The following is an 18,616-nucleotide window of genomic DNA, read 5'->3' as shown; positions in this document are numbered from 1 at the left end:
CTTGAAGCCATTTGAAAGCTAATCAGACTCTCACCGTGATTAATCATTCCACCATGATTAAGTCTATGGGTCAGATCTCAGTCCTCATCCTCCTAGATAGAGCATTATCACTTAGCATTTTTGATCCTTTCCTCTTTTTTGGAACACTTTCTTCACTTGGCTTTCAGAAAATACATTATCTGATTTTCCTCCTGCATTTTCATTGTCTCTTATTGGATCTCTCACCTCTCTCCAGCCTCTAAACTTTGGAGTGCTCCAGGCTTCAGTTCTTAGTTGTCTTCTTTTTTTTCCAGTCGTACTTACTCTTGGGAGGAACTCATTTAGTCTCATGACTAGAATACTGTCCAGCATACTGATGGCTCTCAGATTTCTATCTTTAACCCCTATCTCTACCCTGAACTTGATTCTCATATATGTCTACTTGAAGCCTCTGCCAGGAGAGTTAATAAACATATCAATCTGAAGTCTGAGATAAACTTCTGATACTCCCTCAAAATCAATCCCTTTGGTATTGTTGCTCGTTTCAGAAATGGCAACTTTGTGCTCTAACTTCTTTAGACAATAAACCTGAAGGCATTCTTTTACTCCTGTCATCAGACCCCACATCTAATCTGTCTTCATATACTCTTGACTCTACTTATCCGAAATAAACCACTTTCACTCATCCACTACCACCCTCTTCTTTCACCAGGATTATTGCAGTAACCTGCCAACTGTTCAGTGTGTTCGCAACACAGCAGCTAGAGTAGTGCTGTTGAAATGTGGGTTGGATCATACTATTCCTCTAAATGAAACCCTCCAGTGGCTTCCCTATAGCTTTACAAAGTTCAACACATTTGTAACTTTCTTTTTGTCACATTTTCTCTTTTAGTTTAGTATAATTTCAAGCCTTTTTAATTATTTAGATATTTTTCCAATGTATTGAACAGCAACTTCCATTATCTTTCTCTTTGTCCCTAAAACATCAAATGTTTGTATAAAACAAATTTTCTCAATTCAATAGCAGTACCTAATAACTCCTCCTAATAGTAATAGTCTTGAGTTTAATATTTGTCTTGTTAAGCAGAAGGTCGAAATACCAGTGGGTTGCCCAGAAGGCACCTCAGGAAGTGATTTTATGTAGATGCATTCTGAATCAAATATTAATAAAATGTGTCAATTGGATATTGCTGATGTGTCACTGATCCTATACTCATAGTAGGATGGCAGAAAATGAGAGAGGTAATCAGAAGCATCTCTGGCTATTCATTGTACCTAAGAGAGTACAGAGATGATGTCACAGTGAACTCAATGAGAAAAATGGAACCAAATGGATTTCTAACAGGTATAAAGCTAATTTGAAAGTAATATTTCGATTAAATATGGGTCAGTAAATTAAAATGCTATGTTTAAGCTAGTAATATTTTAAGACACAAATTACTATTTTAAAGGCAAGAGTTCATGTGTTTCTCATTTTGCTTTTTTGATTCAGAAGTAAAGACTCCCTGATTCTGATAGGTGTTATTTTAGTTGTCATTTGCAGGGCAAAATTTTGGGATATCATTTCATTGTTGTGGAAAAAAATCACTTCAATCGTATGCACATGGTGACATCTTTCTCATTTGCCTCCTGGCTTCTAGATTCATCTTCCTTGCTACAGTTAGCATCTCCTCATCTGTTAAATTGCCTCTTGTTAGCTCATCGACATCAGTGTTAGTTGTTAGATGATTTATTTTCATCCATAAATAAGATTCTTGAGACATATCTGCTTCAGTTATTTTTCTTTGTGTACGTTTATAGGGTCACCATATTAAAATGTAAAATCCCTTTAAAACCTACTGATTAATATTATCTACATATATGTATATTTATACATATATGTGTATATATGTAAAAGTATATTTGTGTGTATATGTGCCTATATATGTCACATATCTCAGCATATATAAACCATATATATATAATCATGTATAAATCATCTTACACACATGAAAAAATTCTCTTCCATGTGGTAGAAATAACTTCTACTCAGAATATAATCTCTCTCTGCTACCTGAGATTTTGGATAAATAAGAAGAAATGTGTTAATGCAATAACTTATTGTTACCTGTGCAGAAGATAGGAGGCAAGGGGAATGTAAAAAAGGGAGTTATACAGTGATTAAAAGCAATATTGGTGGCATATCAGTAGATGTTAAAGTGAACTACCAGAAATTGACTCATAATTCCTTTCCTATATAAAGCAGGAAGATTATGAGGTAGCAATCTGTTTTGATCTAAGCTAAAATTAGATCTCCCAAGAGTTACTGTTACATCCCTAATTGACCAGTCTGTTCCACTCATTCAATTTTGGTATGATTAGGCTGGGGATTTCCTTCTCTAAAGAGGAAGATAAATCCAGTACCTCCATACTTGAGAAATAAAAATGGCTTGAGGAATTGGATAGCATAGTCTGATTATTGGAAGCATTGGAGACATCTCAATAAAGTGAGACATTTGCTCCTCTTACTTCCCTTTCTACCATCCTACATTCATTTTATTTATTTTATAATTATGTTCAGGCTGAATTATAAAATAATCAGCAATCTGGATTATGTCTGTATTCTGTGTACCTTAGTATAGTCTCGTCCCTGGATATCTGTGGGAGATTGGTTTCTGCATCTGCAGATACAGAAGCCGACTGTACTGTGAAATTTCTATCTTTATCCAGAAACTGTTTGGATTTAAGTTTACTCAGCTGGGGCTCTTATCTTTAAAGTAGAGAATAGTGGAGAGTTTTTTGTTTCTCTGTTTGTTTGTTTTTTGGTCATTGCCTGTATGTTTCTGCTACTCCTAACAGGGCCAACAGAATAGCAGAAGCAAAGCACTGATTTGCAGGGTCACTAGCAGCCAGGCCACGTGGCATCAATTACCTTTCTTTGATCTTAGAAATTCAAATGGCTCATCATTGAGAGCTTCAGACATATTAGTAACTCCTAATGCAAGTGAATTTCTCAGTGCTCTTAGGAACTCTTCAGTAATCACTCTATCCATGTGTCCCTCCAGAGGCCCTTCTCGACAGGTTACCTCCCTGGGGATTTCTACAAAGTAAATAGAGAGTGATAGCTAGTGAGAGCTACCCATATAAACAAATGTGTTTCTTTTTCATTCTTTCATTTCCCTTGCCTTTTATTTCATCTCATGTCTTTTATCTTTCTATAGTAATTATCCTACATATTCTGTATCAACTAAAAAAGAAAAAAGAACAGCTTGATTGAGATAAAATTAACATACCATATACTTCACCCATTTAAAATGTACGATTCACTGGGTTTTAGTATATTCATAGATAAGTACAACCATCACCACAGGCAATTTTAGAACATTTTCATCATCTCAAAAAGAATCCAGTTCTCTCTTTCCTCTCTTCTCTCATCCAGCACTAAGCAACCTTTAATCTACTTCCCGTCTGGAGAGATTTCTCTAGGACTTTCATAGGAATGGAATAATGTAGGATGCAGTAGTTTTTGACTGGTTCATTTCCTTTGGCATGATGTTTTGAAGGTTCATTCATGTTGTAGCATGTAAAAGTACTTTTTCCTTCCTAAAGTCAAATAATATTCCACTGTGTGACTATAACAGAGTTTGTTTATATATTTGTCTGCTGATGGACATTTGAGTTGTTATAAATAGTGCTGCTATAAATGTTCCTGTACAAGTTTCTGCGTGAACATGTTTTCTTTTATCTAGTGTGTATGCCTGGGAGTGGAAAATTTGAGTTATATGGTAATTCTATGTTTACTAGTTTGAGGAACTGCTTCACTGTTTTCTAAAACAGCTGCACCACCATTTTACATTCTCACCACAGGGTATGAAAGGTCTGACTTCTCCACATCATCATCATTTTTAGTGATCTGAATTTTGATCCTAGCCATCCTGGTGGATGTGAAGTACTGTCTCAGTATGGTTTTTGATTTGCATTTTTCTGATGACTAATAATGCTGAGCATCTCTTCATGTTCTTATTGACCATTTGTTCATCTTCCTTAGAGAAATGGCTGTTCAGATTCTTTGGCCATTTTAAAATTGAATTATTCATCTTTTTATTATTGAGTTATAAGAGTTCTTTATATATTCTAGATACGTCTTTTGTCAGGTATACGATTTGGAAACTTTTTTCACATCTTAAAATACATTAAGTTTATGTCTCTGGGCCTTTGCTCTAGATGTTCCCTATTCCAGGAGTACTAATTTCTACTCTTCACATAGTGGTTTCTTCTAAACCTTTTGAACTTAGTCTGAATTTTTACATTAGAAATGTTATTTCCACATTATCTAAAATATACTTCTTCTCTTGCTTATTACTCTCTGGCTCCCTGTTTATTTCTCGAACAGCACTTATTTTACTATAAGCTTATATATTTATTTATTTACTGTTTGATGCCCTAAAATGTAACCTCCATGAGACAAAGATGCTGTCTGCCTTATATAGTAGGTAATAATAAATATTTATTGGGTGAACAAATGAATTTCTTCTCCATTTTTTTTTCCCACCATTAAACTCTATTTTCCAAATCTTTGTCAGTGGACGTTGGGAATTCCTTCTAGGCTAATCTGAAGTTTAGAAATTTTATTCATATCTGGGGAAACCTCTGATCTGACTCATTCTTTACAGCTTGAATAGCTTTGCAGTTAGAAAGCTCCTTGAGCTTGATTTGTGGATATACTTATTTTATCATTTACAAAGTGGTTCTTCACATTTTCATAGCACATAAAAGGTATGCATTACTAACATAATATCTCATTTTTTCAAAAATGAAAAAAAAAACAAAAAATTCACAGCCTTTATTCTGTGAATACTTTTAAATTTAATCTTTTTATAGCTTTAAGTATCTTTACTTCACTGCTTCTGTACTGCATTTCTTTTTATCTGATAGCAAATTGATTTTCTGCCTGGCAAAACATTCTCTTTCAAATACTACATAAAAGAATAAGTTCTATGGTAATCATTCCCTTTAATGAAATGCACTAAATAATATTAAAATCTTTATAGATTGTTTAGATATTTTTAATTGGATATTTTTAAATGATATTATTCCTATATGAGAAAACATAATTTTCAAGTTCGTAATATGTGAGATATAAATATCTTTCTTTTTTTTTTTTTGCCTCATTGTGAGTAGTTTTTCTGTCTACAAATTAAATGAGGAAAGGAAGAAGGATATCATACAAAATTCAAGCAAATCCAGTTCGAACTTGCTTTTCACAGATTGTAAATTTTCAGCTCTGAATGAATTCAGTACAAAATATGTATTTAATCATTAGGTTCTGCGTGTTGATCACATACCTGCGAGGACCATATTATGTTCTTAGGTAAAGACTATGAATCTAAGCAACTATAGTAAATCTATATTATTTGCATAAATTTGATGCTTTCTAGAAACACAAGTGAAAATACAAACCGTTGGCAATGGGAAAAGCTTTTTGATAGGAATTATATGTAAGCTTATTTTAAACATTTTATAGTTACCAACTATTGTTTACAAAAAGTTAATTTTTGCAATATATTTTCATCAATAAGGAAACAAATATTAATAGATAAAGTTTTTAAATTAGAAATGGAGCTGAAAGACAAGAGTACCATATTTTCTGTCTCTGGAGTTACGCAATGTTCAGTGAATGAGCAATATAGTTATGAGTTTTGTAGTTACATTCTTATGATGCCAACATATTTTATCACAGTTCTCAAATCATGCTGATATGACTTTAAATTATGTGCATTAAAAGATATTGAAATTTAGACTTTTCAATTACAAATACTTTTATTTTTTCACTGGAACAATATCCTTATTCTATCAAGACAGATTGATTGATTTTATTGAATAAATTTTCATGTCCTTACTGGGTTTAATTCTTTATTCATGGTTGCTGCTGCTTGTTGACACTGATAATTTCTGTCTTTTCAGACATTAAATCCATGCCCATGACCTGATGAATTATCTTCATGTCTTTTTAATTTACAAATGGGATGACAATCCATTATATAATTCTAATATTATAGATTCAAAATTAGAATACACATAATATGTAGGAATAAACTTTTTAAGAGAAGAGGAGAATTAAATGCCATGTAATGGCAATTGCATTTTAATAAAAGACTGAAAATTGCCCAATTAACAAATGACTAGACTGGATTACCTTAATTACTAGTTTGATAAATCATGTAAGATTTAGGATTACCACCCTTTCTCCAATCTACTAAAAATAGAATCTCTCAGGAAAAATCATGAAAGTGCTTTGAAAAATAGTATGGTGTTATATAAAATGTAATGAAATGTAATGATAGCTGTTGTTCTGATTTTAAAAGCTGGTTCTATTATGTGTTACACATATAGTTAGTCTACAAATATGTTTGGTGATGAATTCTTCCTTTTATCCAAGTCTTCTCTGGGCCTTTATGTCGAGTCGAACATTTTCTCGTTCTTTTTTCTTTCCTTATTATTCCTAACCTTGGAATTAAGATTGATTTTCTGCAGGTAAAAGTAAATGACTTATTTGACATCATCCTATTAACAGAGGAAGCTGAGAGTATGAAATTATGGTTTCTTTCCAATGTAGTAAATCTTGAGCTGCAGCTGTCGAGATACTTAGTTTAAAAATCAAAATAAGTATCTTCTTTTGAATAGTAAAACTTCTTATTTCCATGTACTTATTACTTTGATATTTGAAACAAAAATATCTGACAATCAGGGGAAATGAATCACCTGCTAGTTTAGGTGCAGGTGTTAAGGGAAAACTAACCTCATTTTTTGAAGACTCTTCATTGATTTCTTGAACTATGCTAAATGCTTAATTATCGCATATTAAAGAAAAGTAAAAGTAATATAATTCCAAAATGAGGAGTGATCTATATAAAATAAATAATTTCATGTTTTTAGACCACATAGTTCAAACAAAATAAAGATGTGTAAGAATGCAGATACTCCCAAATTTAGAGAGGTACAGAGAACTAATATAAAGAATTTAAGCATCTTTCCAATTGTTTCTTGGATATATAGAATATCAACCACTCCAAAGTCTAACGTTTTTTATAATAAGAGTAAGCTGAAATGACTATGTTAACTTATATGGGAGAAGAGAAGAAGATAAGCAGAAACACAAATGGAAAGCAAATATTCTACAAATAAGCTTCTGGATAATACAAGGGTGACTATCTAAGCTTCACTTCTATTGGAATCTGCTACTAGTTAGTTTATGAAATCTCCCATTTATTTTCTTTTACAGAATCTGTTTTGATATTCTTTATACGTGGGCTTTGATAATTACTGACTGACATCTTACGAAAGTACTGAAAGTTTTCTGTGTAAATAGCAGATATTCTTTGAATTTATATTGAGCTTACATTTTTCCTCCCCTTGAAATTTCCTCTCCCCCAATTTATAATAATCTTATAATTGATGTAAATTTTTTATATAATAATCTTTTTGAGAATTATACAATATCCTCAAGTATGAAAAGATTATAGTGCTTACCATAACAAAGTATTTCAGAGTTTAGATATGAAACATTCCCAGCTGTGATTGGTGAATTTTGTAAACACAAAGGTTGATGTTTCCTTTTTTAATTTTTTTTTTAATTCTTTCAGCGGTAGTAAGGAAATGAATTTAAAATAGATTTTTTATTTATCTTCCAATTTTTCATAGCTCTCTATAAATCATAATGGTATGAAGGAACAGAGAGGAAGGGCATACCCTTCTCAATCTTACTCCCTAGACTGACCAAATCTTTCTTGAGAAAACAAAATTGTAGTTTTCCATGATGACTTCATAGCTAGATATATAATTGATATACTGAAACCTAATTGATTATACTATACTGTCTCTAAAAATAATATTCTGTGGTTAAATGTATGTGAAAATGGTTATAAAAAATAAAGTGTGAGTTAAGAAAGGGATTATTCAGTCAATATATAGACTATCAATCTTGGTTATTCCTGGTGAAATATATATATTGTTTATTTGTCCCTAAGAAGTGAATATTCATTTTATTACAGGAGACTGGATTGTACCCAGAAAGCATCAAGAATCTGATTAATGAGGATCTGAAAAATTTATACTTTAAAACACTTTATTATAATGTAGATTAGAGTTCATAGAAGTGAATCATTTTATACATGCACATATTCTGTTTTGTTTTTTGTGTGATTATAAACATAGAAATTTTGGTACACATCAAATTCTATGTATCCTTCATATTCTACTCACATAGTCATTAAAGTTATCATATTCCTATGCTCCCATTTCTATGATTCCATTTTCCATGTACAAGGGCCTTTGCTGAAGAAACACCATTGGCCCTTCTCTGGACATTCACACTTATTCTACACAAAATTAGGTAAGAATAATGTTTGGTAGGTGAATTTGGGAGAAGAAATGGAAAATCTTGGAATAGCCTAGTTGTAGGCTCTACTTCCAAGTTAGCCTATCTTTAGGTCATATTCATACTTTTTCTAATAATGAGAAGTCAAGAAAGGCCTTAGGTTGTTGGTCATTGTCTGCAATTGAGTAGGTTGTTTAGATCAGGAGAAACATTTATAAATCCATATGGCAGCAGATCCAAGTAACGGTGTCTGATTTAGTTTCAGTACTCATACTGATATTTTGAACTCCATTTATCTACTCCTGTCTCCTTTTCAGTTGACCTCAAATTTGTAGGAGGACATGAAGGAATTTTTGTTCCCCTCAAACACAATGATATCGCAGATATACATGTTTTTTAATTAACATTACATCAAATTACTACATATTTTTAACTGTGAGGAATGCAAAGTGAAAAGCTCATACTCACACTGATGGTTGAGGGATACTGTAACCAAAAATATACAAAGAAAACAAAGTTGTCTCTCTAGGAGTCTTGTAGTCATGGTCTTCTGCTCAACAGTTCTCTGTTGCCTCAAATCCAGTTTCCAGGTATCTAAACTGGGCCCTTCAGCCCTTCCACCGATTGGTAGATACAGATGTATACCACACCTGCTGCATTACTGGTGTTTACAATCATAGTGCCTCATGCTCTTTTCCTTAAAATGAGGTGATGAAAAAACAAAACAGAATAGCAAATGTGAAAGGAGAGAAGAGAACAAGACGAAAGTGTAGACCAGGAAGAGGGGATAACATAGAATTTTAAAATAGGTAATTTATGGAAGAGCTATATGGACATCCTCTGTTTGAAGGAGGTAGTAGTGGTTATAAAAGACAAAGTTACACATGGGTAGAAAAGATGACATAAAGAAGGAAATAAAGGTGAAAAATAAGCAACCGCATTTGTCTTTGCAATCTTGTGCCAATGTTGATTCTTACTAGGCTCTAGAAAGTTGGTTCTGGGCAATAAGGAATGCAGATGTTCTAAATGGAAACTACACAAATTCCATTTTAAGTCTTCTACCTAATTCATATCAAGATACATTCAACATTAAAACTTTGCTATTAAAAATTTTCATAATTTTCAACAAAATTTTCAGCTTTGATATTCTTGAGTTTAGATGAATAGATTTGAGAGTTTTTATCAAGAAGAATCATTTTTCCTTTGATTTAATCAGCTTAGTTTATCTATAGCTATTTCTTCTGATTGAAGCTATTTATGAAATGTTAGATCATTCTGATTTTGATATGCAAAGAGAATATATAACATTAGTACTAAATATCAGAATTACACATTTTTTCAAGGAAACAATTCTTTCTGGTTTATGTATATATTTGTGTGAGTATGCATATGTTTGGTATATTTATTTGTATACTTATGTGTTTGTGCAAAAGAGCTTTAATATGAGAAGTCTTTTTTTGGTGACCTAAATGTCATATAGGGAAATAATTACATAAATTGTGATTTATAATTTAATCATATAATTTTATATATTATAACCTTGAGGATACATAGCTGCTTTTTAGGGCTAAATAAAACCAATTTAGATTATAGGAAAGATATGTGTATCTTGATGACACTTTTGTAATCTATATCTGTATGTATGTATACACATATATACACATATATACACTCACTTTTTTTTTATATACTTCATGGCATGTAAGTTTCATGGGCAAATGACCTTCAGTGTTTTGATTACTGTGGCCAAATAAGAGGACCTTTATACCTACTTATTGAATGTAATTTTACAAGGATTGGATAGTAAATTAAAATCAAAATAGTTCTGTATGGTAGAAAGGTTAATTTTTAAAATGTGTAAGAATAAGGACTTGTTTTCTTTATTATAATTATTTTAAGAAAAAAGTAGAGTTGGTTGAAACCCTTTATTAACCCTCAAGTTGAAAACTGCTATTTTTCTGGTGAGATTCATTAGCCCAAAGTATAGCTTAAGTGAGTGTATTTTATAGTATTAATGTTCCCAAACCACATCTTTGGGCAGAAGCAATCAGGCCTTTGACCCTATATTTTTAAAAGATGATTTTTCCCTTTTTCTTCCCAAAATCTCCTTCCAGGAAAGTGATAGAAATGTGAATTCATATTACTACCTATGCCCTCTATGCTCTTCTCTTCTAGAAAATAAGAGAACATCTTTGCTTTTCTCACTCTTGAATTTTTACGTATGTATGAGATAACATATGTATGTCTATATGTATACGTGTATATCTGTTTTTAATGATATGCAAATCCTGATTTAATATATTATTTATAGATGTTTCCTAATACAAAATCTCATGGGAATAAAGTAAAATGGAAGGTTGAAAAGTCTCATGGGAATACAATTGAAATTAAAATGGAAAAATAAAATTAGATAATAGCTGCCATGTATTTATGAAATTGCTTAGAAAGAAAAGTTATGTTAGTCATACTCTTTCACCGCCAATCATTAATTTCAGTATAATGTTCTAAGAAAAGGAAAAAAATGATTGATTAGAGATTTTCTACATATATGCTTTCTTTTTGCTTTTAAAACAATTAATAAAATTATATCTGAATGTACATGAAGAACGAGTAAAATGTTCACATAGTCTAGCAAAATCTTAAAGCCCAGGCTGTTTACAAAATTAAATACTTAGTAATGAGTCATGGTGTATAAAAAAATAATAGTAAAGAATCATGGTTGTAAATCAATCCATTTTAAGAGCTTTTAATAAATGTGATAAATAGCAAATAATGGTATAAGATGTAATTGAAGAAAGCTGTCTGTTTTTCTTTGAAAGCCATGTACTGTATTTTTTTCAGAATTTATAACTTTACATGCTTAACATTAATACTTATTTTTTAGTGTATCTAGTATGTCTTATGATAATACATGCTATCATTTTTATTAGATGATGATCTTGAAAAACTTTTATTACACTTCAAGATGTCTGATAAACAAACCGAGTGGATAGAAAACTGCCGCAGACAATTTTGCAAAATGATGAAGACCAAGCCTAATACAATCAGTGGAGGTGGTGAGTGCATTGTTCAATTTTTGTGGGTTTTTTGTATGAAAATTATATTAATAGAGGCTTTGTTTCCTGAGGATTACTACCAGCATGTCTAGAATACATAATACTAATTCCAGAAGTCCATTGACTCTTGAGAAATTTGTGATTCTGGAGAACAAAAATTAAAATCTGTGAAACTACCAAGCCTTTTTTTTTTTTTTTTAATAACTAAGAGGTCTTGGTAAGCAAAACCGAAACACTGATTTTCCCAGGTAACAATTTGCCTTGGTTTCGCCACCTTTCATCTGAATATACCCTACTGCTATATTTATGGAAAATTTATTGATTTTTTTATTGACAGATAACTTGAAATTCTGTCATATCCAGTCAAGTAAATTTAGTGACTCCTAAGGATATTTTGTTTTGAGGGAATGGCTGTATTTTGTAAATTAGGAAACAAGTTGTTTTATATTCAGATATTTAAATGTACATTCATATCCTAAGATCATCACTTTTTAATTAACATTATTTTGAGTAGAGGAGGTCTAAGACAAAAGTTCTAATGTCAATATAAGCTAGATTTCTTGAAAGCTATAATTTGACAGTAACTGTCTTATTTTATCAGCCATACTTTTTGGTTTTCTTACTTGTATCATTATTTATGTAATTAAAAGTGGGAAATAATAAGATTTATATGTTATAAGTTGTTGTAGTTATATTTTAGAGAATAACATATCTATAGATAAGAAATCAAACATTATTTTCAAATTTTAGTGTAAAATGAGCAGTTAACTTCTACCCTAAAATATTTATGAAATATCTACCATGCATATATATTTATCATTGGTTACATGATAAATATAATAGAGAGTATTTATAATAGAGAGTATTTAAAATAGACTGTCAGTGAATTTTGCACATACCAAAAGATATAGAACAGGTTGAGAAAGAAGCAGTTTGGTAGAATGTTTAGTTTAAACACAATAAGTATCTATGTAGTTTCTGAATTTCCTCTCAACAGGGATAGCCATGAGACAGAAAATAAATAAATAAATAATCACCTGTTCTACAATTATCTGTTACTGTAAAACAGGACAAAGAAGTAGAACTTTACTATTAAAACTGTGTTCCATTTGGAATTTTGGGGTACTTCCCACACATGTTGACCTCAGTTATTCATTATCCTAGTACAGCATCCACTGTTAGACTGCCAGCTACTTTCCATCCTAGATCTAGACCTCTGCCCAGCATGGTCTAGTTGTTTACATCAAACTGTGTTACTCTTACAGCAATTTTATAAGCTCTTCTATATTTTATGGATAAGGAAACTAAGGCCTGGAAATTTTAGATAATTAGCCCAGTTCACAGGGGCCGAGTCAAGAAATGAACCCAGTCAACTCGACACCAAAACTCATGCTCTGTATTACTTTGCTATACTGCCTCTTTGCACCTCCTCTTTAGTGCCTAATGTTTTACTCATGAGAGGCAAGTAATATTTATTAAATAAACACAGCATTATACGTACTGGTTTATGTAAATTATGATAAAATTTTTAATATTGCTCATATCTTATAACACTTATTTCCTGTCTGTAAACTAAGGTGAACTAATTTTGTGGGTAAGCTCAATACATAAATATTAAACAAAGTTGTGTTTTTGTGAGGCAGGCATGCTTATTTATATATTTAGTGTATGTACATACACATGTACAATATGGCTCTGTAATGTGGTTCAACTCAGGCTATAAGTATAAGCAATCTACAGCCACCAAGAACCTAAGATTTTTGAATTATCATCACTTATTCTGCAGTTTCTCCTTAAAATCTCTGTATATGGCTTTGCAATGAATAGTAAACACCATGTACATTCATTAATAGTTTTCATATAATAATGAGTGAATGAATTAGTTATAATGTTTCTATAAATTATATAGTCTGAATCCAAAAGGAGGTAGACAAAAGGAAACTCAATTAATAAGAACTTATAAGGAACCTTCTTGTTGACTCATTTTGCTCCCCTTGTGGGCAGCTGCCGTCCTTTGTGCTAATGATAAAGAGGAGATAACTATCCATCAGTAGTCTCAAAATGATTTAAATCCAGGCCATCTAAGCAGTTTCCAGCAGAGAAAATTTCCGGCTTTCTGAAACTTGGGCTTCCAGTATTTCCAGAGTTTTTCTTCTAGGCTTTCGGTTTATAAGAACAGGTGAGACAACCTGATGTACAATTACATAATATTCCTGTACTCACTTGTAATGAGTCCCTGGAGGAAGCAAGACTCTAAGAGTCTTTCTTTAAGCGAGACTCTGATTGACCTCTAGTTTCTCTTGAATCTACTAACCTGACCTCTTGATTTCTATCTAGTAATGAATCACTGGGAGAAGCAATAGATTATATGACCCAGAGCTCACAGGCTCAAGTTAATAGAACGTTGTTCAAATTCTTTCTTCTTATGACCTTATTTTGATCTGCATGTGTCTCCCCTTCAACAAAACCATACCCCAGATCTTTTTTCTAAGATAGAAATAGCTAGGACATGTTTGCTGAACCACTAATTAATTTCTCTCATTTTCATGTGTTCACTTCATTCAGCACTGGGAGAGAACATAGACACTCTACTCCATTAGGTTGAATTTCAGATGTGTTCATGGGCTACTTTTTTTAATTCATTAAAATGCAGATAGTTCTACAGTTCTGCGTTTTTGTTTTTGTTTTTGTTTTTTCCTTGCTATCAGAAAGATCTCTGTAGGTCTGACTGACTTTTAGTTTCTCCTGAATCTATTAACCTGGGCTCTTGATGTCTGTCCATTCTAAACAGTAGATTCCATAATTAATTGCATGTTTAATATTTCCTAACTTTTTTATATCTGTCTTTCTATACTCATCTCTCTGTAAAAAGAAACCACTATATTTATTACTTTGTCTTCTAACCAGTATTTCTCAGTCTTTTATTTGAGACCTGATAAATGTATAATTTAAAATATATTCTAAGTATACCCTTCCTATTTTTGTTAACTAATATTGATGATATAGTTTATAACCAGAATTCTGATGTAGGATTCATATAATTTGTGTTGGTCACCAGATAGCATGTACATGTCTGATAGACAATATTGGAAACTAGGGTATACTTTTTAACTTTAATACATTTTGAGTAATAATATCCTTCAGATACTCAAATTATCACAATTTGGACCCTAAGAAGAGTATTTTTCTTTAAGCTGGCCTCTATGACCTTTTAAACTTTTTTTAAATATATATTTACCTGTGAAAGAATCCTGTAATTTCATTACAATGAAATTATCCAGACTAATTTTGCTCTTAAACACAGAGTCTAAGAGATTCTGGTTTCTTTCAGTGGAGAATACTGTTAGGGGAAAAATTTGAGTTCTAACAATGCACATTATGTTGCTCCTTAGAATTAAGACAACAGAATGACGTGAACCAAGAGCATTCTTAAAAAAAAAGTGTATTTTGTTATTTCTAATTTACTTTTGGCTATATTTATGTTTCCTTTTATTTTGCTCTGAGTGTTTAATCCAGTTTTCTCTTTTGACCTGCCATTTGTTTAAATTTCAATGCTATTCCCAAATTTTAGATTTTATCTGAATGTGAAATACCATGGAGAATATCAAATAAGGTATAGTTTTCCTCTTGCATTCTCTTTTTCTTATTGTTATAACTAGCATGTACCCAGTCATTGAAAGGAACAATTTAGTTCTCTTTGACTTCTCCCTTTTATCTTCTGATTCCCATCCTCCAGGTTACCCGTGCTTACAGAGATTATTCCTAAATATGTCTTATATCTGTTCTTTCTCAGCCATATCTTCCACTACTACTTTAAGTATTAACTACTCAGCAACTGGACTATTATTGTCTAATACTTGATCATTTTAGGAAAATCAGAAATTATAAGTAAAGCAAAATGAAGAAACTGAAATTAATGTATAATTTTATCCTTTAGAAATTATCACGGTTTTTATTTTTAGCCCAAAAGAGTTAAGACCTACTATACTATTTTCTTTTATCTTTTCACTCACTGCAATATTGTGTAGATTTTTCCTCATCAGTAAACATACTTCTACAATGTAATTTTAAAGTCTATTTATTTGATCCTGTATATTCGATTCTTTATAATGTTTCTCTTATCTCAGTTGACTCCCTGGAACCCTAGCCAGTGATGATAATCACATTTCATATCAAATATATAGTAAAGAAACCAAAACCTTTAGTAATATAAATTATCTGATAATATCAAAGCACTAATAAATCACTTAAAAAACAGGAGTCATATAGCCAAAGTGTAGATTGTTTGTTATAAGCACAGACAAAGACATTAAGACTCATGAAAGAAAATATAAGAGGGGCTATGATGATGAAAACAAAAGCCTGAGTTCTGAAAGAAGGATCCCTAGAGGCTGGTGGTAAACAGGCAGAAGCAGATTCCTTTGTTCTCCCATTCACTTTACTCTTGTGATTGCTATCATATACCATTATTGGTCTATCCTCAGCAACATTCTCCGAGTGACACCTGCCCATCATGTGAATCTGTTACTAAAAGTACTTTTTTCATAGCTCTTCTTCTTGGCATAGCAGCCAGGGGAAAGAGGAATTCAACACAATTCCTGATAATTCTGCCGCCTTCTAAATTCTTCTTCTTTGCTTCAGCAATTCCAGTATACCCAGATAATACTCTTACGGTTGCTGCATTTCAATGGACACTAAATTGGCCCATCTTCTGTCTATTTGTGGCTGTAAAGCAAATGTACTTGACATAATCAGATAATTCTCCAAAACTCAATACCAGTTACATGGTAAATAATATAAGATTGTTTCAAAGAGGTTAAGAATTAAAAAAAGGAGAATTTTGTGAGTGGCAGTCTATTTTATGTGATGAAACTTACGTTCAGCTTTTAACGAGCCTAAATAATTATCATGAAAAAAGTACATGGTGATTTCTACTCTTGAAAGATGGAATAGATGTTCTTTCTCTTATCCCTCCTACTATGCAAAGCTAAAATATCTGGACATCACATATTAAAACAAAAACATAGGATGTCTCTGGAAGATGGAGAGAAGAAGGGGCAGATTGGCTAGGAACCTTAGGACCCAAGGAACAACTGGGTTTTCTTTTTGTCTCATATAGCCTAGACCGAGTGATAAAGAATGCCAACAGATGAAGAAGAAATAGTGGGGCGGGGAGATAAAAGCTTTCTCTCTCTGCCAAGAGACCACGAAAAGGTTAGACTACCAAGACAGAAAACTTATAGAAGGTGACAGCTTTAATTCAGATAAACACCACAGAAAATTCTGTCAGGAAGACCTTGGGTACACCCTGGACATCCATCTTCACCTGGCAGTAATGAGGCATTCCTGCCTTCTCAGATGGTATCAGAGGAGACCTAGGTAGAGAGTTAGAACTTCCACAAACATCTACTGGTAACAAGGCCATAATCTCTCCTTTCTCTCCATACATGTATTTGTCTCACATATGAAACACATTTTAAAATAGTGTCAGCAAAGAAATAGTAAAGAAAACCCAATATGAAATTTTAAAACTGAAAAATACCATAACAATCAAAAGCTTAATGTATGGGTTCAACAATAAAATGGAGAGGACAGGGCAGAATCAGAGAACTTAAAGATATCAGCAGAGAGGAAATAGACTGAAAATTAACAGAGCCCCAGAGACCAATGGAACCATAACAAGAGATACAACATTTGTGTAATTGACATCCTAGACAGAGGTCAGGACAACAAATTTGAAGAAATGATGGTTGAAAATGTTTCAGTTTGGCAAAAGACCTAAACTGTGGATTCGATAATCCAAAGAGGATAAATCCAAAGACATCCACACCAAGATACAATATAATCAAACTTCTGAGAACTAAAGACAAACTAAAAAATCTTGAAAGGAGAGAAAGAGAAACAACACCTTACTTACAAGGGATATTCAATTCAAATGACAGAGGACTTCTCACCAGAAAAGACAGAGCACAGAGGAAGTGGCATGATATTATTCAAGTGCTAAAAGCAAAGAACTGCAAACTGAATTTTGTATGTATTGAAAATAGTCTTCAAGAGTAGTGAGAAAATCAAGACATTCTCAGATGAAGGATTATTCACCAGCAAATTTACCCTAAAAGGAAGGGATAAAGGAACTTGTCTGCCTCTGTATTCTTTGCAACTTCCCGTGAATCTATAATCTTACGATATATATATATTTTTAAGTACAGAAGAAAGAATGACCACAGACTACTTTAGAACATGGAGAAAAATCAACCGTGCTTATAATATTTTATATGAAAATTAGGTATGGTTGGATGCTGTAATATTGTGAAGTGTTTAAAAACCCATTAGTAGAGTTCTAACTTCATGGGGATAGAGAGAAGGGAAAACCATGATAAGTTATTGAATAAGCAAGTTTTCAAGGAACAGACATCCAATGGTTACATGATGGATGAATTGTTTGGGGGAAAAAAATTAATTCTTAATGTAATTTTCTTGTGATCTGATGATAGGCTAGCAGTGATAAAAGATTTAAAAAAAAACTTTTATTAAATTTGTTAGGGTGGCATTAGATAATAAAATCAGATAGGTTTCAAATGTACAGTCTAATACTATGTCATATGTATATTGCAATTGCATATCCACTATCCAAAGTTAAATTTCCTTCTGTCATCGTATACTTGATCACCTTTATCCTTACCTACTTCTTCCCGTTCTCTACCTTCCTCTAGTAACCACTAAACTGTTGTCTGTGTCCATGAGTCTCTGTTTGTTTGTCATATTTGTTTGTTGCTTTCAGTTTTATATCCCACATATAAGTGAAATCATATGGTTCTCAGCTTTTTCTGTCTGACTTATTTCGCTTGGCATGATTATTTCAAGATCCATCCATGTTGTCGCAAAAGGCGGAATTTCATCCTTTTTTATGGCTGAGTAATATTCCATTGTATATATGTACCACATCTTCTTTATCCAATCTTCTAGTGAAGGACACTTCGGTTATTTCCATGTCTTGGTCACTATGAATAATGCTGCTGTGAACATAGGAGTACATATATCTTTACGGATGTTTTCAAATTTTGGGTATAGATACCCAGAAGAGAGATTGCCAGGTCATATGATAATTCTATTCTTAATTTTTTGAAGACTCTCCATACTGTTTTCCAGAATGATTGTACCAATTTGCATTCCCACCATCAGTGTATAAGGGTGAATCCAAGAGTTTTACATGTTTACAAACATT

General features: G+C 32.2%; 1 protein-coding gene across 3 annotated transcripts in view; it reads left to right on the top strand.

The window, feature by feature from the left end:
- TBC1D32 (TBC1 domain family member 32) overlaps positions 1–18,616 on the top strand; it is a 167,799-nt gene that overhangs the window by 111,119 nt on the left and 38,064 nt on the right. For all 3 annotated transcript variants that reach the window (XM_039871447.1, XM_039871455.1, XM_039871465.1), the window contains exon 27: positions 11,266–11,391. In XM_039871447.1, the coding sequence (XP_039727381.1) occupies positions 11,266–11,391 (126 nt within the window). The remainder of the gene's footprint in view (positions 1–11,265; positions 11,392–18,616) is intronic.

Source organism: Pteropus medius, unplaced genomic scaffold (assembly GCF_902729225.1).
Source record: "Pteropus medius unplaced genomic scaffold, Ma_sr-lr_union100, whole genome shotgun sequence".
Taxonomy (NCBI): Eukaryota; Metazoa; Chordata; class Mammalia; order Chiroptera; family Pteropodidae; genus Pteropus; species Pteropus medius.
Note: the sequence above shows the minus strand (reverse complement) of the source record. Positions and strands in the feature narration are given on the sequence as shown.